This window comes from Patella vulgata, chromosome 8, assembly GCF_932274485.2.
Source record: "Patella vulgata chromosome 8, xgPatVulg1.2, whole genome shotgun sequence".
In the NCBI taxonomy this organism is placed as follows: domain Eukaryota; kingdom Metazoa; phylum Mollusca; class Gastropoda; family Patellidae; genus Patella; species Patella vulgata.
This window is the reverse complement of record NC_065886.2, coordinates 51194019-51221347: the sequence shown is the minus strand read 5'-3', so window position 1 is coordinate 51221347 and position 27329 is coordinate 51194019. Positions and strand designations below refer to the sequence as shown.

Sequence of the window (27329 nt, the reverse complement as noted above, 5' to 3'; positions counted from 1 at the left end):
GCGTAGTCGACTCTAAACCTCCGACCAAAGAGGTCATAATAGTTAAACTGGTTTCACTTATAGTACATCTGAGCGCAACACAACGCTGTCATAAAAACCTCAGTGATTTTGAACTGGTTTAAAAACAAGCGTCTGAATGGTATATTTCTTGGAAGTCCTTGGTCCGATCCCGGTGTTGATTTTCCAGCATGGTTCCTTGTTGGTGCAGGATGCAGGGTCTAGCATGAAAGAGTATCTAGTCGTTCGGATGGGATAAAAAACTGATATCCAGTATACACGTTGGCATGATGTAAAAGAACCCTTGACAGTTGGATTCTAAATAATAATCTAAATGGGGCCTCTATCACAAGAAGATAACCCAAAGTTGATGTCTCTACCAGATGAAGATAACCCATGTGAATATCAATTTTCTCTTTTCTAAGCAAGTGAATTGATTATAATTGTTTAGCAATAATAATATAGTGTTATTTCACTCTCTTAGCCTTTAGGAGAAAGACAGAGAAATGGGGTTTAACGTCCACTCGACACAAATTAGGTCATTTCGGGACTAACACATGGTTCAATTTTATTTCAATAATTCGCTTGCGCGTAAGGGTTTTTAGCAGCGGGAGGAAACCGGAGGACCCAGAGAAAACTGACAAGGTTGGACAGGCGACGCTACTCCTTGTCACGTACAAACGGGGAATCGAAACCACGCCAGTTGACTCAACGACAGATCTCATGATACAACATGCATGCGCTAACCATTCGGCCATCACACACACACACTATCTTAGGTTAAATCCTGAAATTGCATAAACAATATAAATATTTATCCCTTGATGAATACAGATGTACCCCCATCAGTCAAACAGATGTTTATAACATAAAACATTTTAAAATAAAAAAAAATAATTCATCCTTGTTCCGATAATGACAAGATCATACTAATAATAAATATTACTTTATGTCCGAGTTAAGCTTTTGCCCACAATTAACAAGTGAATGTATGTCAATATATTAACTCCCCTGTCACCTCTTAGCCGTATGAAATAGTGTCATTTATAACAGATAGAGTCCACCATTTTACCGAACTTCAAAGAAATACGAGAACATTTGTATGACAACTGTATATCCAGAAACCTTAAATACCCTGACACTTATACATAAATAAAACTCAGCCAAATAACAAAATTGTCAAATTGTCACTAATATGTTTTTTTTTTTATTTTATTACAAATTGTATGGCAGAGAGACGTTAATATTATGCAAGTTTTTATTTATATATATTCATTTATCAAATAACATAAAAATAAATCAAGGTTTAGTATGAATATATAAATAAGGTTACGACTCTAATAACAGACAAATATATTTATTTCTATCTTTTATTTACAGACTTTGAAATATTTGATATACTTGATAGGATATAATCAAGTCCATCAGAAAAAACATTATTCAAATTAATCAATTCTAACTTAAGGCACAGCTATCTAAAGTTTCTATTCATTTCACACTGCCATCTTTATGTGTCTTACACAAATAAGTAATAACAATTCTATCTTTTTTGTACAAGCCAGACAATTCTTTATGAAGGGTTTTTTTTGGTGGGGGGGGGGGTTACTTGGGGGGTTGGATGGCCGAATGGTTAGCACGTGGGCGTTGTATCATAAGGTCTGTCACTGAGTCAACTGGCATGGTTTCCATTTCCCGGTTGTACATGACAAGGAGTAGGGTCGTCTGTGCAACCTCGAGGGTTTTCTCTGGGTCCTCCGGTTTCCTCCCACTGCTAAAGACCCACACACGCAAGCGAATTAATGAAATAAAATTGAACCATATTTTAGTCCCGAAATTACCTAGTTTGTGTCGAGTGGATGTTAAACCCCATTTCTCTCTCTCTGTATCTTTATAAATTTGGAGCCATAGTGGATCAGTGAGCATCCCATTGACTCCTGATCAAAAGTATGATGTTAAAACCCATTTGTTTAATTAAATTAACGATCCTTATCTAAACATAGGAAGCCCAAATGTACAAATATGGTACCTGACTCCTTATCAAGAGTATGATGTTTAACCCCATTTGTTTAATTAACTTAGTGATCATTATCTAAAAATTGGAAGCCCAAATGTACAAATAAGATACCTGTCTTCACAAGCCCATTTGGTGCAATAAAGTTAAACCTAAGTTCCAGACATTTGTGTGGTTATATTTGACAATGAAAGTAATCCTGCGGTAGATAGATGTAGCAGGGTTTAATAGGTGTTTTATTCTAGGACTAGTTATTATCTAGTTTATACAGACAAATGGAATTCAACACCTTAATTAATGCGCTTACAGTCTAAACGTATAGTTAATACAGTGATAATAGCAGCTGAGAAAATAGAGATAATACGACCACTACAGTAGATGAATACAATAAATCATTTCTTTCCTGTTTGCTAAAGCAGCAAATCACTATGCTCATTACATTTCAATCACTGTCCACACATGTATTAACTTTCTGTTTGTACACATTAAGGTAATCTACTTTACCATATAAGTTTGATAAATTCACGAACGTATGCAACTCAACCGAGCAAGTGGGCATGATTATTGAGTTTTGAGGCTGATGAGAGCACTTGCGACTGTCGTGTGGAAAGCTATTGTTTGATTTTTATGCGAATACTGTCCTTGAATCAAATTGCACGATCTTAAGAGAGGGATTGATCAGAAATAGAAAACGTTGTTTCCTCTACTCATGTCCATTTAAATCAACATTATAAGAAAACGAAGCCCTACATATTGGCATGGACCTATTATAACTTTCCGGCTTTCAAGACAAGACCATTTTTCTCAAGACAAGAGAAGAGAGACCTAGAACAATAGAATTGTATTTGGTTTCATTTCTATTTGTGGGCAAACAAAACGAGACTAGTAGGGTATAGACAAAAGGCAAGCCTTCAATCAACCATTAATAATGGTTTGAATAAAGAGTCATACCTCGCTTCCAACACAAACACTCCAAGAGAAAACATGAAATATTACTTGGTCTTCAAGTAGAAAAGAAAGAAACGGAATGAAATTTTTAAATAATATTTCATCATCTAATCCGTTTGTTTCCCGTGCTGTGGGCGAAAACATACATGCCATCTAATATTTGTCTTATGTCCGCTAGCTACTCATGAATAAACAGATCTTGGAGTAGGTATAGAATGAATTGATAATGGCTGAAGCAGACGGGTTAGTGGTGCATGTTGGTATAGCGATTTATTGACGTTTTATTTATCTAAAATACAACGATTGAAAATTTTATTAATAACAGTATCTATAATGTTACAAGATCACCAACAAATAGAGATCTTCTTCTTTGAGCGGCATTTATGGAACACAGTTACTATTTTAATTAAAGCAACGTTTCGTTGATGGTTCTTCTCAACGTTTTCAAGCAAATCATAAGCATGAAAATGTTGCGAGAACCATCAATGAAACGTTGCTTTATTTAGCTTGAAAACGTTGAGAGGAACCATCAACGAAATGTCGCTTTAATTAAAATAGTAATTATGTTCCATATTATGTTTTTATGTTTAAATAGAGATATTGTTCTATTAATATTGAATCTGTTATTGGTACCATATCATATATCATCGTACATGTATGACATATTAATAAAGGACATTTGTGTAAGTTAATACAAACCATATAAAGAGATTTTTAGATAATTTACTCTGTGAAATGGGATGAACACCTACTTGTAATGATGTGATTCAAAATTTAAAAAGAGAGCCGACTTTAGAAAACTGAAATTTAAATCTAATCAGATTTTAGGAAATATAGATTAATTGATTGAAAATGTTTAAGGCTATATTTTTGTCCCAATTCAGGATTGACTATAAAAAATCAATGGACAATTCAATCCTAGCCAAACAAATTAATAAAGGGACAATAAGTCAGAATAAAAGTCAGAGTTTAAGATCATACACTATCAAATATAGAGTTTAAGATAATACACTAGCAAATATAGAGTTTAAGATCATACACTATCAAATACAGAGTTTAGGATAATACACTAGCAAATATAGAGTTTAAGATAATACACTAGCAAATATAGAGTTTAAGATAATACACTAGCAAATATAGAGTTTAAGATCATACACTATCAAATATAGAGTTTAAGATAATACACTAGCAAATATAGAGTTTAGGATCATACACTAGCAAATATAGAGTTTAAGATCATACACTATCAAATATAGAGTTTAAGATAATACACTAGCAAATATAGAGTTTAGGATCATACACTAGCAAATATAGAGTTTAAGATCATATACTATCAAATATAGAGTTTAAGATCATACACTATCAAATATAGAGTTCAGGATCATACACTATCAAATATAGAGTTTAAGATCATACACTAGCAAATATAGAGTTTAGGATCATACACTAGCAAATATAGAGTTTAAGATCATACACTATCAAATATAGAGTTTAGGATCATATACTATCAAATATAGAGTTTAAGGTCATACACTCAAATATAGAGTTTAAGATCATACACTATCAAATACAGAGTTTAGGATCATACACTCAAATATGGAGTTTAAGATCATACACTACAAATATAGAGTTGAGGACCATACACTCAAATATAGAGTTTAGATCATACACTATCAAATATAGAGTTTAAGATCATACACTATCAAAATAGAACATATTGTTCAAAATATTATTCAGATCAAGTCATATGAAAATAAGTTATGGCCATTTGAAGTTTACATAGCTTTCTATTGACTTGACAACACCATCTTTATGCATACACAGTTTGTACAGTGGTTAGAAATAAAATTAATTTGAATCCATTAACATCAATGCCAAGAAATTATCTAACCTAAATATTTACTTTTATTCTTCTAAATTACAACCTAAACAATACTGTCTGCATATACTTGTTTTCAATTCTGTCTCTTTAATGATATTTGTTTGTGTTTTCTGGTATTGTGTCTTGTCTGTAGATTTGTTTTGTGTAATTGTGTGTGGTGCAGTCTCCCTGCACTATTAGAAAGCCTTACTTTTTTACCAAGTAATTAAATAAAATCTGAATACTACTAACATTTGTTTTAACAGCTAAGACATTTCTAGGTCATTCAATCAATCTAGTGAGGGGATTAATAAAATATTCTATTTATTTAGTTTCTCAGTTTGACATTTAGAATATCTGGAATTTGCACAACACTTTGGTTCTACCTCCAATTAACCTATTAGAGGCAAACACCACTATAATTTATTTCTACCTGTCGCTAAAATATGGATTTTTATTATACCTGTGTAAAATATTAGTTGAAAGCACACAAGAGATGTCTCATTCTCTCTATTGATTAAAGATAAAGAAACTACTAATCATGTCTCAGCGCTATATTACATTTGGCATTATGACCATTATAAAGAAAGAAATTATAGTCCAGGAATATGATTGACCCTTGCGATCGACAGTCATCAATATTCAGGTAAAATAGAATGAAGATTTATCTCTGTTTTACCAGCTGCTTAACACTCATTTCTACCTCTGCTACATTTTATGTCTTAAAGAACAATCTGCTATATTTCATGTTTAAAGAACAATCTGCTATATTTTATGTCTTACAAGAACAATCTGCTACATTTTATGTCTTAAAGAACAATCTGCTATATTTCATGTTTAAACGAACAATCTGCTATATTTTATGTCTTAAAAGAACAGCTTGCTATATTTTATGTCTTTAAAGAGCAGTTTGTTATAACTTATGTTCTAAAGTGCAGCCTGCTATATTTTATGTCTTTAAAGAACAGACTGCTATATTTTATGTCTTATAAGAACAATCTGCTATATTTCATGTTTAAAAGAACAGCTTGCTATATTTCATGCTTAAAAGAACAATCTGCTATATTTTATGTCTTATAAGAACAATCTGCTCTATTTCATGTTTAAAAGAACAATCTGCTATATTTCAAGTTTAAAAGAACAATCTGCTATATTTTATGTCTTAAAAGAACAATCTGCTATATTTTATGTCTTAAAAGAACAGTCTGCCCTATTTTATGTCTTACAAGAACAGCTTGCTATATTTTGTGTCTTACAAGAGAGAGAGAGAGAAATGGGGTTTAACATCCACTCGACACAAACTAGGTCATTTCGGGACTAACATATGGTTTTTAATTTTATTTACATAATTCGCTTGCGCGTAGGGGTCTTTAGCAGTGGGAGGAAACCGGAGGCCCCGGAGAAAACCCACGAGGTTGGACAGGCGACCCTACTCCTTGCCACGTACAACCAGTGTCTTACAAGAACATTCTGCTATATTTTATGTCTGACAAGAACAGTCTTCTACATTTTATGTCTGACAAGAACAGCTTGCTATATTTTATGTCTTAAAAGAACAGTCTGCTATATTTTATGTCTTACAAGAACAGCTTGCTATATTTGATGTCTTACAAGCACAGACTGCTATATTTTATGTCTTACAAGAACGACTTGCTAAATTTTATGTATTAAAAGAGCAGTGCATCAAACATAATTTGATATTGTTTGTTCAAACTAAAGGTCATCTAATGCAAGCAGAAAACTTATTGTCCACTAAAAGTATGGTACATGTATTTCTTATCATCTATTTACTCAGATTGAAAGTGATTAATATATTTTTACAAAAAACACAGAAATCTTTAATTCTTAACCTAAAGTTGGGCTAAATGATGGCTTGGTTTGCCCATATCAGTGGTGCAGGATGGAGAGCCTGGCAAGGAAAAGTATGTAGTTGTTTGGATGAGACGAAAAACTGAGGTTTCATGCAAACATTGGAATTGCACGTTTGGAATTCAAAGTTTGAGTTCATAATAAGAGTAGGCTCTAGTGCTGCTGTCCAGGCAAGATTTCCCTCACAGCATTTACTGCATGGCCTGCGGGCTATCTTCACTAACACACATGGAGCATAAAAGTAGGATGTTAAACCCCATTTTATTTCATTTCATTTCATCTTTAAGTACTCTATACTACTATGCCTCTCTTAATGAATCTCTAATTAAAACTGGTGATCTATTACTTTTTGTAATCTTGAAAGACGAAGCCAAGATGGTTCTGGTGGCCAAGGAATGGAAAACCATTTGTGTTAATTTAGAAATTATTAGTAAATGTGGGGGGGAAAAAGGTGATTATTCACTTCAAAGATCTGTTTTTTTTCTGGCCATTATTTCTTTGATTTGTTCACATTACAAGACAAATCAATGGCCGAATGATAACACGCTTAGAACAAACTTGTCAATGACTTGAGGCCGCAATTTTATGAGCGCTCATCACAAGATTAAAGGAAGCTAACTACTACCTAGTCGGTGGAGATCAATTTGTTAATATTTTTTCCAATTACCGGAATACTTCACTCAAAGGAATTCCTTCTTTAACTCTCCCAGTCTGTTGTTAACTACACTGCTGTGTTCTGGCACATAACTTGCGTTGTTACTCAATTTTCACCTGATTTATTTAATTTCTTGATTTTAAAAATAACTATCAAGATTGGTGAATTATTACACAGTATTGTATTATCAGACATATTTAAACAGAGTGTATCAGTTTTAATAAGAGTGAGGTTGGGTGGCAGAGTAGTCAAACTTCTCATCTTTAGGTCATATGGACTCGTATATGAACAGAGACAATGGTTTTATGTAAAGGAACCACATCTACAATCGTTTAACATCCACTCGACACAAACTAGGTCATTTCGGGACTAACATATGGTTCAATTTTACTCCAATAATTTGCTTACGCATAGGACCTGGAGAAAACCCTACTCTTTGTCACGTACAACAGGGGATTCGAAACCACACCAGTTTGCTCAGTGACAGACCTTATGATACAGTGCGCACATACTAACCATTCGCTCATCCAACCTCCCCCCCCCCCCCCCCGCATTAAAATAGTAAAGATGATTAAACAATATTGGATAATTCTGTAATGTCACGTTGGACAACCATGAATATCTTTCATTAGTAGAAGTATTTGCTATGTGTTTTTGTACTATTGTAATTTTGACTTTTGAACTTTTTTTTAAAATAGTTAACTCGTTAATTTTTAACTAGTTAACCAGTTAAGCCCAAATTTTGACTCCGCCAACCCGGACTCCTACGATGGCAAAGCCATATATACCATATGTTAGTCCCAAAATGGCCTGGGTTGTGTTTTGTGGATGTTAGATCCCCTGATACCCCCATAAAGTATTTTACACCAATATTAGGTAAACACAATCAACAAAGACCTCCAAGAGGATAATGTCTCTTTAATGATGATACAATCAACAAAATTTCTCATTTCTTACATAAACTAAATATATCAGATTTACATACATTGTTTGTTTCAGAAAAGTTTAAATGAGAAAGGGAAAGAGATGCTTATCAGTAAGAAGTAGGGCCAAAACATCACTTTGATGTAACACTAGGTTGGGTTTTTTTTTTCAGATACAGTATGGAGGACTTCCACCATAATCTTAAAGCATTTAATTAGATACCACAATTATAGAGTCTGTTTCCATAGAATTTAGATTACATCAACTACAAATAAGTTAGTGAACAATTCCTTTGTGATGGTAACATGTCCTCTCCATGTAGTTTTCATTGAATAACTGATTGATAAAGATTTTTTCTTCAATATATCAATCATCAACATTTATATTGACCTGTCACCGGATTGATATTGACGTTATGATTGATAGGTAGTATATCCCGATCTATTTCATATTGTCATCTAGCACGCTCCTTCAATTGTATTGCCGCAGGTTTAAAGCAAACTTATTCATGGCGATTTATATTCTCAGGTCTCGTACAAAAGATGAATTAATGTAAATCTTTCACTATTTTCTCTTAATATTTTCATGTCGGCCTAAGGGGACATTTATCTAAAAATTTCTCTTATTGTTTCCAACCTGTCTTCAGCTTCCCAAATCGAAGTGATTAGCAAAAATATAATAATATTATTTCTTTAGACAATTAATGACAATAGTTTTCTATTTGTTAATAGATTTTTTATTAATGAACGTGTTCAAACTCTTCTAAAGAATGGTAAAAATAAACTCTATTCCAATTTATGTCTTTTAATCAAATTTTCTTGTTAATTTAAACATCTATTGAAGTTCCATCCATTATCAAAATTAAACCATTATCATTCACGAACCTAACTTTTCACAAAGCAGACGGGCAAGCGATATAAAAGTAAAATACAAAACAATGTAATTGTTTAATATAAATACGACAATAAAAAGTATATTATTTGCCGAGGGACACGGACATTGTGCTTGGTACATGCAGCCAGATTCAAAACAACAATAATCAATTAAGCTTAAAACTTGTGGTGATGGAAAATAAAACTGCAACAGATTAGAAATATCATTGTTTAAGTATTACCTAGACATTAATAATAAAAAATGAAAATATTTTTTTTTTGAAATTGGAAATAAAATAATTCTTCAAAATAATCGGTTAAGAATAAACACAAATATTGGAGTATCTCAAATTCAGTTATTTTTGCCAAGTGTGCGGAAGTACAACAAATATTGTATTGTTTGCACTGAAAAGAAAATTTTTAAAGAGAAAAACTTCCAAAGCTTAAGAATTTTAATTAATTAACATTCGTCTAGATTTTAATTCCGTGATAATTTTTCAAATGGAATCTCGACTGAAAAGTTCACTGTGAATATATACAGGGACAGTCTGATCTATTTTCTTTTGTTTAAGTTCAGATCTGATGTGTTGAATTCCTTGTCATCCCTCCAGAATCGAGTCAGAGAATTAACTTACATTTAAATAAGTCTTTTATTTGTTCTACGTATTAAGCATCTTCTTAAAACAACTTTCAGATCATCATAAGGAAGGAAATGGAATACAGTTTAACATCGCTTAAAGATATCAAGTCAGCCCGTGCTTATACCTAAACTGTTTGAAAATTGCTGTTTTTTTTTTTAAAAATCTGATTAAAATACAGATCTATATCTCGTTTCATTTTTTATACTTTCGATAGCCTCTACTACATGAAGATCTGACCAGTTGTAGTGGAGGGTGGCATCAGGGGTCATACGACCGGCTTTTGACCCTATGACGTCAGACATTTGATTAACTAATCAGCATTGATGTTTCTAGTGGGTTACCCACAGTTCTGTGCATCGACACCAAGAACTCGCTGCAACAGACCATTTCATTGGCTAATCCCTCACATCAAACATAACGCAGGTTACATAACAATCTTCCAGTTGCTCGGCCCTAAGGTAGAGTATTTTAAGGGCTTTTAACAGAAAATTAAGCAGTTTCATTCTCCAAAATATAATCGAGATTGGCCCTTTAACGATCTGTGTTTTATTTAAACTGGTAATGGGCTGCATGTAAGCCTATCTGAAGAACATTCAATAGTTTCAAAGCGATTGCAAATATCAGACGTCCTCTTTAAAATCGATCTTGATGCGAACAAAACTTACCAGTCAACAGTTTCAGTTGACAACAATAAATGATATGAAATGAATTGGGGTTTATTTTTATAACTATAGTGAATGGTGTCATGCACTAGGTATAGTAAGCTTAACACATAAATGAAATGAATTAAATGAAATGGGGTTTAACGTCCTACTGTTCTGCTCCGACTGGGCTAATGAAGAAGGGCATATGCCATACAGGGTGCTATGAGGAAAAATTTGACTGGGCAGTGGCTCTATGGCCTACTCTTATATCGAATTCCAACTGCCAAGTGATCTTTTACATGCATGCCAATGTATACACGAGACCTCGGTTTTTCATCCCATCCGAACAACTAGATGGCAACAGTAAACACAAACAATGTGGATATATTTTAGCCTAAATGATAAACTCACCATAGAGTCTTGGATCAAACTGGTAATCACTGCCATCTAGACGACTTTTCTTCAGTTTTTCTATTGTTTCTGGACTCGCATGTATTGATGGGCTTCTTTTGGGTGGTCGGCCAGGTCTGGCACTGAAGGGAAAAAAAGGAAAGCAATTAGCAATTATGAAACAACGCTTTCTGTGTTAAAATTTTAATAAACTCTCAAAGAGATGTATGCCCTCATCAAAAGTTATAATAATATACTAAAATTTGAAAGAACTGGTCAAAGCAAGCTTCAGTTATGAATGAAAACCAACTTCAGTTATGAATGAAAACCAATTCTTGCTAACGAATGGACAGACGGACACCTATGTAACAACGCCCTTTTGCACTAGAGATTAAATATGTAATTGGTATTAGATACTCTCTTCAATCTCATTAAAATACTTTTATACTTCTTTTTTTTTTACTTTGGATGGTCTCCACTACATGAAAATCTGACAAGCTGTAGTGGAAGGTCATGTCGGGTGCCATACGAGCGACTTTTGACCTTATGGCATCAGACATTGATTAATCAATCAGCGTTGACGTTTTTAGTGGTTTACCCAAAGTTCTGTGTACCTCATGCCAAAAATCTGCTGTAACAGACCGTTTCATTGGCTAATCCCTCACATCACCAGAACGTGGGTTATATAACAACTCTTCCAGATTCTAGTGTAGTAAATTTTGAACTATAAAAAAAACGAAACGAAATAGGATTCGTGTTTTAATCAGATTCATGCTCTCTTATACCCGCTCGAACCTATAAACCTAACCTCCAGAGTGGTATTAGCCCATAATGTCCGTATTAAGATTATCAAGTTGCTTTTGACCTGGGCAGTGGTTATTACAGGGTAATTTTCACAGACCTACATCGTTCGTTCATTCCTTTAGTTTTACGTCCACTTCCAGCAATGTGATATCGTAGACGGACCTACAGACCTACATCAACCATTGTTTTAACGGAGTACAGCTTAGACTTGCTATTGAAAAGAGATTTCTGACCAGCTTAAAGATATAACATTAAAGAGACAATGCCACACATTTTAAAGGGGTAATATCATATATACAATAAATACAAATATACACTACCACATATAACATAGGTAACCAAAATTAAAATAAACTTCAAATCTCAAAACCGGTTTTAAAAATAATTATTTACGAAAAATATATTTTATAAGAGAAAGTAACGAAAGAAGGTTGCCTTGGCTCTCAAGTCGTTGGGTACAAATACTGCATATGATTAAAACCCCATTGAATTATCCCCCTTGGCACAATAAATCTATTCTTCTGAATAAAAAGGTACATTTGAGTATATGACAATTCCCCTTTTCATCATTCAAAACAACGGTGAAAAAAAAATTTATTCAACAAACTGACAAGGTAAAAGAAGAAAAAAAAACAAAAATTGAATTGAGCTTTGTAAATATCATAAAATGTATAAAAACACAAGGTCAAGGGGATCACACCTAAAAATTACCTTGGTCAAGAACACGACAAAATATGGAATGTAGAAAAGTATACCCTCCGGCAACATACCGAGTTATTTGTAAACCACTTTCCTTCAAATCAAGAAACTTCTTCAACCAATTTTTATTCAATTATAAGAACAATATCATAAAAGGAATTCTTACTTTCAGTAATTTTTTTAGATCAGTGCTACATAATAATTTCAGTGAATGAAACTCATATGAAAGGGTTGTCATTTATCAAAAATATGCTTTGAGTCCCTTATTCCCATTTTCGTCACCAGATCTTTTAAATGAATGCCTTTTCTAACTTTCTTTCACACTTCTACAAGTGTACATCAATACGGGGCAGTATAATTACAGTATCTTTCTCTCCCTAAAAAATTCTTCAAACTTTTTCAATAATACATCAAGTCCGACATAAGTGAATCTTAAGACTACTTGAATACAAAATAAACACAAAAGTAATATTTCTCAAGGACTGTTTTACGTTTCTAAATATCCTTTCGGCATCTGCCTTGTATTTGCTTAAGCAACAACACATTGAAAGTCCAGCAGATTGGCAAATTTTGCGTGAACAAACTTTTCTTTGTAAACATTTACATTTAAAAGAATTACAGGTGTTCTTCGTTGTGTTAGGCCTTTAACAATCTTTATTGAATAACTATGTTACACTTCGTACCTTTCTCGTTTTTTTTTTCAATCGTTCCCAAAATTCATGAACTCCTTCAAAGTAATGTTTTGATTTGTTTTTCTCTATTATAACATGAAAACCGAGGCATTATTATCTCAATGGCGGATAAAGCTAATAAAATCGGCAAATTCAATTTTACCGACTGAAACGGGTTAGTTTGGGGGGCAGGTGAAGATAGAGAAAATACAAAAAAAACAAACATTAATCCAACAAAAACTGAATGAATCGCCAAAAGGAAAAAGTGGCACAATAACTTTGTCCTGTTCAATTTTAATTGAATTCTCTCCCTTCTTGCATAAATTACTACGACTTGTCAGTCGTCTGCACACAGGCCACTGGGTTCAGACAAGCAACAAAAATTGACAGTTGCCATTTCTCGGATTTGTCATGTAGTTTCAACAAGGTACTATTTTCTTTGTGTGTAGTAACACACATCAAAAGAAAAGGAGAGTTTAGGTTGTTAGTTAACAAAGGTTTATTTGTCAATCATTATCCTCCTTTCATTTATTGGTTGGTGGTGTAGAACCAGTTTAACGGGCAATAATAATGTTGTCCTTACGGTACAATGGTGTAAAATTAGCCAGGGTGGTCCATTAGTTATTCTCAATACGCCCTTTCTTATTGCTTCTTTTTCCTTTTAATTGTTCTTTTGTTGGAGTACAGGCCTGAGATTATTATTGCAACAATGTGACATAAATGGACAAAACCTGTATGCAAATTACAATTGTTGGGGGAAACATGGAGATAAATGGAAAAGACATCTAGGTATTGGCTGAACATATGGTTTTTATTACAGTCAGCTTTTCACCCAGACAAATTTAAATTAATAAGAAAAATAAACACTAAATATTTTGAAAAATGGTGTCATGGAGCATGGTTTCATTTATATTCTCCTTTTCTTAAGTGACACTCACTTTCATGGGAGGAAACAACCAAATCAGATTACTTTGCATATATAAGCTGCAGGAACCGAATCAAGAAATACAGTCATTTAAAATTTGTTTTTCTATCTATCCACTGCATTTAAAAGTTTAATTCAAATTTTTTCAACTTTAAAAATTTTAATATATCCGTTCATAAATTCTTAACATATATAAAATTTTACAATATTTTCTCTTTATGGGAATTATAATCTATTTCTTATTCTTTTCAATTTAATCTGAATACAATTGTCACAAATGATATATGTATTTTAAATACTGCCATGCTATTTACTCATAAAGCAAAAGGTCCGAGACAGACCCCCCATTTTGACATTTCCCATCTATCCTCTTTGTGATTTATCAATGTGATGTTAATCATATAGAAATAAAAATAGAAATAAATAACTAGCATAAAATAAAACATGATATCCTGATTGGCCAAAAATCACAAGTTCTTGTCATACTAAAATACCCAAATGGTCTTTTCTTATTTAATTTATTTCAAGCATATCTGATAATGGATGTCTAAGAAAAGAATGACTGTTTGATACGTTAATGCCAACTTTTGTGTTTGCTCAAACAAACATCTTAAACAAAATGAAAATTGACTTTAACGTGTGAAAGGCTGGAGAGAATTAAATTTCCGAGGACAATCATATCAGAAAAAATCAAGATGCTTTTTATTTCCCCCAAAATGTAACTTTATCTGTCTGAAATAAAACACATAATTTAAATTTGGAACTATATATCTGCGTTCGTTTTATTGGCTCTCACACAATTTGAGTAACTTGGAATTGATCAACAGCATCTTTTATCACTTGTACCTTCGGGAGGAACAAAAACTTGTTCATGGTCCACTTGTTTCATGTATCATATTACGCTCATCAAGGTTTTCATTTCCCTTTATTTTATTGAATACCATTTTAATAATTCACAACTGAATCTACAGTTTTGTTTCGCATGGCTTGCTCGATCATTGTTCACCCAGCAATTCATATTCAATGATTTTATGATTTCCAACAAAAAATACACCATGAAACTGTCAGGCCTTAATCGTCTGTAGGCTTGAAAAATTGTAGCATATTATAAGCAACAAAGAATTGAATAAATTGTCTAACATATTCGGTTGTTTTTCTTTCACATGTTCTATGATATTTTCAACCCAACACGAAAAACAAATATAAAAGGTTATGAATAAGATGGAAAGGAAGGAAATATTCTTTGAGCTAATTTTGTAAGTTATTGCTTCTGGATGATTTTCAGGTATTGAAGACTAAAAGAAACGAGACCAGACCGTCCACCTGATCCCTCATTTTAAATTTCTTTTACGGAATGTAATTCTCTAAAATTTCAATAAGGCTGATTCTAAAAACGTTTTTATCAAATCGTTCCTACTTACTGAAAATATTTCAATAAAATATGGAAAAGTACCATAACATATTAGATTTGTCATGTAGATAATAGGCCACTCGTGGGTGTTGGAATAAAATCATCATTTCCTAGGCCTTAAACAGAATGACTTATCTCAAACCTCAAGGATAGAAAACAAACCTATCCCTTGTTCAAACTTTAATATCTCAATTTCTAAATGACAAAACATTTGTAATGGACATTGAAACAGATATAAGCAGATATTAATATTGACATTAGAAACATGAAATATAATATGTCTCCCCAATAAAATACAATTTCATTTCTATTAAATATTTTATGTATTTGTTAGGAATTCTTATTTGATAATAAGTGGTATTAATGTTTCATAAATCACGTGCTTAAAAATAAAGCTGAGGTTCTAAAAAGCTATTCAAATCTCTTTCTTTTTTAATATCTACATTTATTACTCGCGAACAGGAAAAACATTAAAATCTTTCATAACAATAAAAAACATTTAGAGATTTAATGCTATTTAATGTCTTGAAATCCTGATCAGAAGGAGATGTTCAAAGATGATAATAAGATACAATGTATTGTCATAAAAGATAATGGAAATAGAAATTGAATTTTTTAAAGAGGTGTAAGCATATATTTTAATTGTATTAAAAGGGTTCAAGCACTGCATTACATTATATTATCTGGTACAATAAAACTTATAATTTACGATAATAACATACATAGTTCTCACACCACTAAGATGCTCGAGGCCCTTTAAAACTCCCGCCATTGTGTCCGTGGGGGAGGCGTCCAATCTTAAACAACCCGCTTCAATATACAAGGTGTCACAAAACTATTATCAGGTTTGAAAAAAATGCAAGTTTTTTTAATATTGTGAATTATATCATATTATTGTTTGGTTGATTGAGGCATTTATTCTACTCAATGCCTGCGGCAGCCCCTTCTATTCATCTTATATAGGGGTCAGATGACCTGTGGTTAGGGTCAACCTCTCTGTAGTCCTAGGGTTATGAACCCTCTGGCTAACAATGGCTGCTCCCAATGTTTTTGTGATGGTGTCTCCTATAGAAAAAAATAGATGATCACTTAACAACCAGCTTTCACACGCAAGGTGTCAATTGAGAGGGCCTTAATATTAGTTTTGTCGCGTTAGTTCGGGGTCGTTTAAGGATATCCCTTAATCAGTTGTTGGGATTAGAGGGTTGGTGTGGACAAGCGTGTTTATTTCAGTCTCTATTTGTAATTGATTAAAAAGTCGGGTGACAAAAGGGAAATAGGGCTTTCTGGGATTACCCCGAGATAAAATTGATCAATACTTTTATCATTAAAGATGACCAAATCTGGTATTTTGAATCCTTCATAAACTCATTTTCGGATATTCAAACCAAATAAAAAGCCACTCAAGATGGATACCAATATCATTTTGTCTTATTTTCAAGATAATATGAAGATTCAATCAGTTTTTTTTATATTTTTAGAAAATGGTTAATTAGGCTTAAAACATGATCAGATTAAATTTAATAACATCAGCTGACAAATGTTTAACTTAAAACTTCTGCTGTATTCAATATTAATTTGTAGTATAGATTAAACATACATTATGCAAGAGCTAAATCTGCCTATTGCAAGTCTTTCTTTAGGCCTGAAATGTTATATAAACTATTAATTAGACATTTATTAACAAAACAAGACCATAATCAGCACTTGATGGCATCGGATACTCAAGATTTTAACTAGATGAGAATGGTTCGCAATTTAAAAACTGAATTTAAAAATGGGAAAACGAAGCCAAGTTTCGAATATACCAGTGCCCTGGTTACCACTATGCACACATCTTGTCAAAACTACAAACAGTGATAACGTGGCCCAGAATGAAGTAATTTGAATGAAATTTTCAATATTTTCATTTTACATTATCTATGTTTGAGCTATTATAGCAAGAATGGTCAGCTCTTTATCTAAATCTTACATAATGGTCAGCTCTTTATCTAAATCTTACATAATGTATCTTTAAAAAAAAACTGCTTTAGATGTATTGAAACTTGTATTTGAGTCCATCTGATCCTCGGACACCATAGTACATTAACTATGTATAATGATATGCATATTGATATGGATTAGTTTATTCAATGACTGTATCAATACAGCTCAAGGCATAATTAATGAATGTTAATTCAATGTAACAAAAACAAACACTAAATGTTGTAATGTTTGAAAGACTGTTACACAGCCAGCAAACAATCTATATGACACAAAACTAATTACAACTTCATACCTCTATTGTCATCTGCCATAATGGCATGGGAAAAACAATGGCTTGCAACAACAAAAAGATGAAATGTGCTACTTGTACTGTGACGGCAACAGACATACAGGTGGATTAATTCACAGTCTTGTCAATTTCTACAACTAAATAACCAAGGTAGCTTATAACATCAAAAAGGGTCGCATTTAAAACCAGTGTAATTTACACCTTTTCATTACCCCGCCTGTCAGAAGACAACATAGGTGGATATTAGTTACAAAGATATCTAACAATAAGTGCCTTCCATACTCTATATTGACGTTTGGTATTGTGTTTCATTTTCCATCTTCAAGAACGTCACACTAACAATACAAACACCCAGACATCTGTTTATTTTATATCCATCGAAAAAATATTCATAACATCATTTTTCTATCCGGCTTCACAGGCTGGACAAACAACAAACAGACGTAAAGGCAAGGACAATAACTCATTGGTGGTTAGAATATTTTCCGTCAATATAAAGGACACAATCAAATAACTGGGAGTAGAGGTCATAGGGAACAGTAGGGGTTATTATATAATTGCTCTTAAGCCATGAGACACCTACGCGCAAGCGATTTATGGAAAACTGAACCATATGTTAGTCCCGAAATGTCCTAATTTGTGTTGAGTGGAGGTTAAACCTCTCTCTCTCTCTCTCTCTCTCTCTCTCAAGCCATGATAATCTATCTAAATACAAAAGTACATCGAAAATGGTTTGCAATCTGAATTTTCTCTCAAAATTACAAGTGGTACCAGGTGGTCTAGAAAAAGTAATCAAGCATTTCCCTGCCACATTTTAATACGTACATTTTTATCTGATATTCATTACAGTAGAAAGAATCCTTAAAAAAAAAGCTAAATTAAAACATCAGTGTTTTAAATATAGAAAGGCTTCATTTATAATGAAGGTTATATTTTTGGAGTGGCCTGGATCTAAAACTTCTGCCCGTCTGGCGACTATGAATATATTAAGCGTCTGGACTGTTTTATTGTGTGTTAATATACCGAGTGGAAGCAGGTCTCCTCTAATCTTATAGCCATGTTTGTTTACAGCACAAAAGCTGGTTACAATACCTGACGGAAAGCTCCTTCGTACCTTTGTTATTATTTACAACTCGTGTGACTTGGTCTAAACTCTGCTCCCGTTCATACAAGCATCAAATATAGACACTTGTGTGACCACTGCACCATAATACCCTGCTCTTTTATCAAGTAGTGTATTCATGTTCAATATAACCATGGATACAGCCACAATAAGCTAACAGGAAATACCACCTAAAAACTCTCTCAAAAACAAAACTGTGCATAAAATAAATGAAACTTGCGACAGTTGGTTACTGCATTCAATAAACAAATAAAGTTTCACGTCTTTTCAATGGTTGTGATTGGCTATTTTCATGTAAAGTTGTGCATTTTGTTTGCGTTTCTATACAATGTGTCTGCAAACAATCGAAATTTACATGAACAAATGTTCCAATTTAGGAACAGTAGTAAAAAGGGCATGGTTTTAAATTGACCATATTAGGGAGAATAATACCTCCCTCAAAGACGAGGATGTCTTTTGGAAAAAAATAACAAAAAGACATTTTTACAAAGATTGCAGCCCAACAATGGGATAAAAGAATAAATGCTATTAAAAAGGCATTTGAAATGTGTTGCGATTCAGTTTTCAATATTAAAAAACATTGGGTGTTCTCTCGACAAAAAAATCCATTTAATAGAAAAAAGAAAGACAGATTAATAACTTTAAATAATGATGTCACTTTTAGAGCCGTCTAAATTTTTAAAATTATTTTTTAAACCCAATTTATTTTTCATTTCAAAATGAAGTACTCATTTTTACTGATGAAAAGTGAAAGGGTTTAATTAATTTTCAGAAGATTAATGAGTATGTTAAATAAAATATTATCTAAAATTTAATAAAATTCAAATTATCTAATCATTTAATTTACAAGATTAATTTAAAAAAAACCAACTTTTCACTATATCAGAAAATTTCATTTTTTAAAAAGTAACTAAAATTTAATTTATCAAAATGATACACAATATACGACCACATTTCCATGTGGGTGTCTAAAAAATGATATGAATTTTAATTTATTTCTCAATCTTACTAAATATAGATATCTTTTTTAAATATTGACAGAAAAAGAACTGCTAATCCATTTTCTATCCTAACCAAATAAAGATATCTCCTTGCACTAAAACCAACTTTTTTAAAACCAAATTTATGGCAGTTTACAAGACCTTCGATCTCAATTCCAATATTTAACCTGAACAGTGAAATGTAGCCATCATTAATTTCTGAGTGACAACTAATTAAGCAGATTGGTGTATATTTCAGCCTACTGTCAATTTCTTCTGTTAGTTTACAAAATAAAGAAAAAAAGAACACGAAGGTTCATTTTATTTTAACAAGTTTAGGCAAGTATAATTGAAAAAGCAGTTAAAGAAACCCTGTGAAAAACTATATAACTATTAAACTAAAGCCATGAAAATTGACAAAGTCAACATTGGCTCATATAAAGAGACATTTTGTTATTGGGGCTCTATTTACATTAAGATCACTACACCATTAGATCAAAGTTTGATAAAGTGTAAATGAAAATACAATCAACTAAAGCAAAAACACAAACATGGGATCGAGGCGTATTTGTCCAACTTTTACCAAATGAAATGGTTCATCTTGCCACTTTCATTATACAAACATTTAAGATTGATTTACCGTCACTGTGATCAATCAAGCCCTTTAGTTACCCACCAAATGAGAGATGATTTTATTTACCTATGAGTATTGACAAATTAAGGAAAGTAGAATTTCTTGCTTTGTATAAACTATTGTAACTATGGCTGGGGCAAACTGTCAAACAATTTAACCATTATTACATATGTATTCAATAAGCAGTATATTATATATATAGAACTGGCCAAGATCTTCAGGTATTTGAGTGTTCAGCGAAAACCAAGAGTGCTTTGAAGTGCCTGAGAATATTTTACTTAGTTTTCATTTCAGACTAACTCAATCCATTTATTTCTTTCATAATATTTGTTTACATTGATTAAAGTAATTAACTATTCTGAAGGTCAGACAAAAAAACACTTATTGTTTCAATGTCCAAGATGGTTAGTTTTCCAACAAGTGCTTGGATGTAGGCCTAGATCTACTACTGCTGGCTACTAGCATATAGAATTTGGAGAAAACAATGAATTGTCATTTAAGTATTTGATTTTGTAAAACAGGTCTATTGAAGTGTCATATCCTATACAAATTGATTTCTTTCCCCGACGCGCCAGCCTACTTCTTCTCTAGGGCTAGGTCTATGTTAGTGTTAACATCTAATTTTTTATTATGAAACAATCTAATGTTTCATGGCAACTGTGAATATCCAAATGCTCTAATTAAAAACAAATAAAATTTCATTTCAATTTCAAATATTTAAATATTGGCTTTGTCGAAGTTATGAACTTTGGTGTGTTGAATCACAAAACAAATAACGCACGTTACAATCGAGTCTTCATTTTTAAAAAAAAAAAACAACAAAAAAACGCGGGAAAGTGTATTAGGACTATTAATGATTCTAAATTGACAAGAGTTGAAATCTTTTGTCCGTAGGCTAATATTTCAGGCTTGTTATGTAAATCACCCTTCCTTATCCCCAAACAGTATCCATTCCACACAAGTGCCACGTTTACCTGGTGCTCTCATTAAAGACTTTCAGTCAATTGCAGGATCCACGTGCCCACAGCCGATTCCATCAAGCTAAGTAAAGGCGGGAATTAGCGCGAGCTCTATAAATCACGTGACACACGCTGGGCCGCTTATGTAATTAATTCAGAAAGCTAAACGAGAGTAAATGGATTGATGAAGTGTAAGTGTTATGTTGAAGCGCTTAGAATATGACAAGCCTTAGATTAGAGGCGGTGAAATATGTCAGTTCGATTAATCCTGCTGTTGAATTAAACTAACGAAATAAAAAAAATCGGGGTATTTGCCTTTTGGCCAAATCGCGTCCTTTTGTTCGCAAGTTAAGGAAAATTTGTACCCGCGGGATTTCATGTTGAAGTAATAAAAGATGAGGAGTTGTTGAAATCTGGAGAAAACGACGCAGGAACAATCGAAATACAAATTAATATTCCAAAACCATCCAAACTCAGTGTGTGCTAACTAATCAAGATGAAATGAAATCCTTTTTAGGAAAAATTTGCTTGAGAAAGCTTGGGTTTTTAAACAGCTGGTCAAGTGAAAAGGCCTCAGTACAATTAGATAACATTTCATTGTTTGTCTTTGATACCGCCGACTGTTTGTGACAAATTTAGAAGCAACAGTCGAATTAAGCGAGATTAAATGCTCTCAAAGCGCCAAAACAGAACTGCCAATATTAACGTATTATTATACACTCTCATTCAATTATCTTAAATAGTCGACTTATCCGAATAATTCCATTCACATATAATATAGCGTCAAATTGAACTACATCAATCTAATAAAGTAGTATATTATTTTAAAGACCCCGCCTCGAGATCAAAATGAAATAAATAGATACATGGAATTGAATGGCAACGTAAATATGCGGCCACTTAACCAATAACTAAAAAAAAAAAGGTCTTCATATATTTAAATAAACGAAAATCGATATAAAATTAGATTCGCAGTAGAAATTAAAACCCTGTTCGCTTTTTCCTTTATTGATAACGTGTCAGCAGAAATTGTATAATTTTCAATTGACAATGAGAAAATGTAATGGTTGTATTTCGTTTCGTTTCATGGCGTTCGTAAAATGATAAAATGGTGCTGATGTTCATAAAATTGATTTGGTTTATGTTTTGTGTTGTGATATCCACATCAGATATGATAAAACAAATACAGTATTCGAGTTGAACATTCATAATATCAATAAACAATTTTTTTTTAAGTTGTCATGTGAAGCTTTTACCAATATAAAGCGTTGTATTCATCTAGCCTGAAATGGGCCCGTGCAGGGATAGTGCTAAATGATAAGGCCAGCTCAAGTTTTCGTCATAAATCACGAGATGTAAACAGGGCTAGCGCTAATCCCAACCTTAACCCTAACTCTGGATCTAGCCCCAATGCTTACCCTAACCTACAATCTCGCCAACAATCACGTACCCTAACCATATTTACGACAAAAATTGAGCTGGCCATAACAAATAGATTGAGCCGCTCGTACGGTTTAATGGATTAAACAATATTTTAATAAAATAAATTCGAAACTTGTAAGATTGCATGCAAACGCATTCCACGTCGTTTCTTAGATTTATTCCTTTGTATCGTTTAGCTTTCTCTTGGTGGTTTAATGTCCGCTTCCAGAATAATGATATATCGCAGACAAAAACATATAATTGGCGATGTTTCTGTCTACGATTGAACTGAACTCCACTACAAGAAATTTAAATAAGAAAATTGGAGGGGGCGGGGAAATCATGCATTTTTGTCACTTTTGAATTTGGCACCTCTTCGCAAACCATTTTGTTTTGCTTAAAGCCGTAGATCTTCATTGGCATACTTCATCCACACGGATTGATTACCTAAATTAAGAAAACAAAATCTCACGCGTCTCAATCGGATTAAACAAAGGCCCGTCAAAAGATTTTAGCACAGATTATGGGTGAAGCTGGATTGTTTTGCCCACATATTGAAAAATTTACAATTCATCGTATCTTTGTAAATATGCCTACTAAAAATCCCTCAAATGGCGGGTTTTTTTTTTTTGATTGCTATTTATTTTTCTAAAGCTTTCTCCATGACATGGTAACATTTCCAATATTCTTTCATATGCTTTTCTAACAGAATCTGGAAGGAAATGGAGATAAGGGGACTATTATGAACTCGCGTAGCGATAAATGGTGTAAATTAGCTTATGGGAATTACTACACGACCATTAATTGACTGACAGACAGATCAAGGCACGGATTACCGCTGAGTGGTTTATACTCGTCTGCTAGGCCCCCTGACGGCAACAAAACCGTGATTTGCCGATTTGTTTGTAGTAATAATGTTAAATACTTGGAATGGAGGTGTTCTCCATAAAATAAAACATTCACCACTTACTAAACGAGTAAAATAAACGGAACAACAAACCATAAAGATAAGAAAGTAAATGTCTATGCCAAATAAAATCCCTTAATTAAAATTTGGTTCCCGTGTTGTCACTATAGTTTTGTGATAACCAATTCATTTGAAATAGTTACCATAAGTAAATATTGAATTGATATCCCGTTTATCGCAGACGCGGTGAAATAATTACGATTTATGGAGGGTCAAATCTAATTTATTGGGATTCTAATCTTAACAAGGGCAGCTGCACAGAATTCTCTAATGGTGGTGACCAAGGGACGTTACTCTATCGTATATGACTCGAAAGACTCTACTTTTATCAATCACATAAATATTGAAGGCTCGTACCAATTTGGACATTATCAGCAACAACAAAAATTTTTTAATAAACAAAATTAATTTCAAACGTTACAGTTATTGATGGATTTGAAATTATCTCATAATTTTCGACTATCCAAAAACTCGGTCTTCTCTCGTTTCCATTTTTGAAATGCTCTGTTGGTAGAATGGGCCCCGTCACTTATTATTGTATGGGTTAGGGGTTGAGTTACGCCTAACCCTATAACCGACAAAATATCATATGATTGTATAAGAATTAGAATACTATATACGGATTTCCATAAAATCATAGTTTGTCATATGAAGTGAGAACGTCGGTCTTATAATAAGTAAGTGTCCAAGTATTTATGAAACAAAGAAATGTCTATTAATATTAATTGTGCCTTTTTATTTCGACACATTGCCACAGTTTCGAAATAAATTACTATATATAGGCAATTAGATCATATCTGAGACCTTTTTTGCACGATCAAAACTGATATAACCGTAAAATCCAGTTGTAAAAATCCAGAATTTCATGATTTATTTCGCAGTTAGTGTCACAAATCAAACCGATATTTTGTCATTCGACATTTATGTATACTGTTCACTGTTCTTCAGTTTGAGTTGAAATAAAAATATTTCTGTCACGAATGCAATGAATTTGTTTAACATATTTGTCTAAATATAGTTCGGGAAAATAATTATATGTTATAGCGTATATCGAAAATGAGAAAATAATGAACTATTTACATGATAAGCTAATTTGGAATTCATCCAAAATCCGGATTCTAAGGGTTTCGGTTTATGGGGGAGGTAAGTTTGCCCGGGCAGCGGCACTACGGCCTACTCTTATCGAATTCCAACTGCCAAGGGATCTTTTACGTGCACGCCAATGTATACACGGGACTTCATAACAGAATAACTAAGGATCATCAGAAGCGATACATTAATAAGTGAGTGAACCTCTCTCATTATCAACTTTTAAAATGAATATCTTTATTTAGCAAGTTACCAATTGTTATTAAACCTTATCTAACCTAACTACACCACCAACTACAAATCATACAAAGGAGCTTGAATCACATGAATTTAATTAAAGTTATTCCACTATATAGAGGTATTCATATCCTATCCGGTATATTAATTTGAATTTAGAATGGGGACATCTATAAGCCGACAAGGCGCGAATACGTTTGCTAATACTACGAGTTTTCACCAAAGGGATTAACCTCGTATGTTTATCTACAATTCTGACGGATTAACGTTATCATTGGTAGTTTATATCTCCAATCTACAATTCTGACGGATTAACGTTATCATTGGTAGCTTATATACATACCCAAACAACTGACTTTGGTTGACACTGTTGTCGAATGACAGTACACGGTCGCTGGACTACTGCTTGTCAACTATAATGACAGGTTGGACCGAGAACAGAGATTTAAAGACGTTTATATATTAAAAAGAGGAATTACTTTTCCACGGGGTTGCTAGGTGCAAATCTATGTATCACTATATTACAATATACACACGAAGCTTTGTTTATCAGTTCATAGTTTAACTTGTTTACTTGTATTTTCCCTAAAATCCTGTTTGTGATTTGTTTTTGTTTTGATTTCGTATAAAGACGAGTATTTACAGTACATGTATAGTGTTAGAGGATCAACAGAAATACGTATTAATTACGAACTAAAGTATCTTGCCCTTTTCAACTAATTTCGAGTATTTGAACAGAGAATAACAATATGTATAGTGTGAGAAACTCGAAGTAGGTCTTAAACATACAATATGCAAGAGCTAAATCTGCCTATTGCGGGTCTTTCTTTAGGCCTGAAATGTTTTCTAAATTATTAATTAGACATTAATTAACTGATCCAGGCCATAATCAACTCTCGATGGCATCGGATTTTTCCGATATTAAATAGATTAGAAAGGTTCAGCCATATTTTGATTTAATCTAAAAATCGAGGAGACTTAGCTTCGAAAAACCAGTATGGTGGTTGAAATTGTTGCACACGTCTTGTCAAACCTTCAAAGGCTAATATCTTCGCTCGCAATAGAGTAATTCAAATGAAATTTTCAAATTATTCATTTTGCATTATCTATTTTCGAACTGTTATAGCAGGAATGGCTAGCTCTTTGTCCAAATCTTACATAATGTATGTTTAATTTTAAAATAACAACATCACAATAACATTGGCATACTACGGCCCTTGTTAACCAATTGCCATCTGAAAATTTCGGAAATTGGAAATGTAACCTTTAAGTTTTGAGGGAACAAAATCAACCTATCTGAAAATATAACTCGTCTTTTAGAAAAAAAAATATAGCCGTATTGGTGTCTTGCCCGGTGGAAATAATTTTTCTTTAATAAGAACGAATGTCCTTTCGAATATTTGAAATTACGCGAAATTCGGGTAATTGAAATTAAAAACACAACATTTACTCAAGCAATAGAAATGATTAAATTTCCTGTTACAGTTGAACAATAAGCGTGTTTGATTTCCCATTCCATAAAATTATAAAATGTGAGATCACAAAATAATTACAAGATTAAAAGGACCCGCTGGATTGATTTGTGTCCCTTTGACAAGACAGGGAACTATGTTGTAAGAATCACCCAAATGTTTGAACAAGAAACGCGGTCGTGTGTATCGAACATAAGAATCAAACACATCCGCGCAGACCGTGTCTATGTTATTAATCCTTTTTCCATTTATCATGGAATATCTATTCTGCGATTCCTCTCAAGTACTATTTCTCTTGCTTAAATACAACACACGCTTAGACACAACTTCAAACAAAAATTTAAAAAAATCAACTGACAGAGGGTTGAAAGGCGAACGTATGCGCAGTCGCAAGTTTTGTTTATTTACAAATCCAATATACGTTTGGTGACCGTGTTATGTTTTATTATCCAGTGCTAAATGAAAGTAAAATATAACCCTTTTGTCCTGATCTCATTCCACTTTTATGTTACAACTTGGTTTCTGTAGGACGAAAGGGTTGTACGGTGATACATTTTATTTCAAAAATAATAAAACACTTTCTAATGGCAATCTGGACGCTTTGTTTTCTATTGAAAAGGTAGCTTTTACGTTTCTTGTTGACGTAGTGTTCTACCCGGAGGCGCTCTAGCCACATTCTATTAAACTATATAATTGCAATACTCTGGTTTTCATCATATGCATTCTCAAAAGCTTTCAGAAGCCAAAAGAAATAAAGAAAAAGTATAAAAATAAAACGCTTAAAGAATCTCTGGGATTATTGAATTGCATTTCAAGAATACCACCTTTGATGACACCTTGATCAACTCT

At 32.9% G+C, this 27329-nt stretch overlaps 1 protein-coding gene across 3 annotated transcripts in view; it reads right to left on the bottom strand.

Annotated features, from left to right (window-relative positions):
- The window catches only part of LOC126830236 (dachshund homolog 2), a 79061-nt gene that overhangs the window by 33902 nt on the left and 17830 nt on the right, over positions 1-27329 (bottom strand). For 2 of the 3 annotated variants that reach the window (XM_050560587.2, XM_050560588.2), the window contains exon 2: positions 10834-10955. In XM_050560587.2, the coding sequence (XP_050416544.1) occupies positions 10834-10955 (122 nt within the window). Of the gene's footprint in view, positions 1-10833; positions 10956-21308; positions 21413-27329 lie in introns of those variants that run through there. The other variant, XM_050560589.2, reaches the window with a different exon arrangement.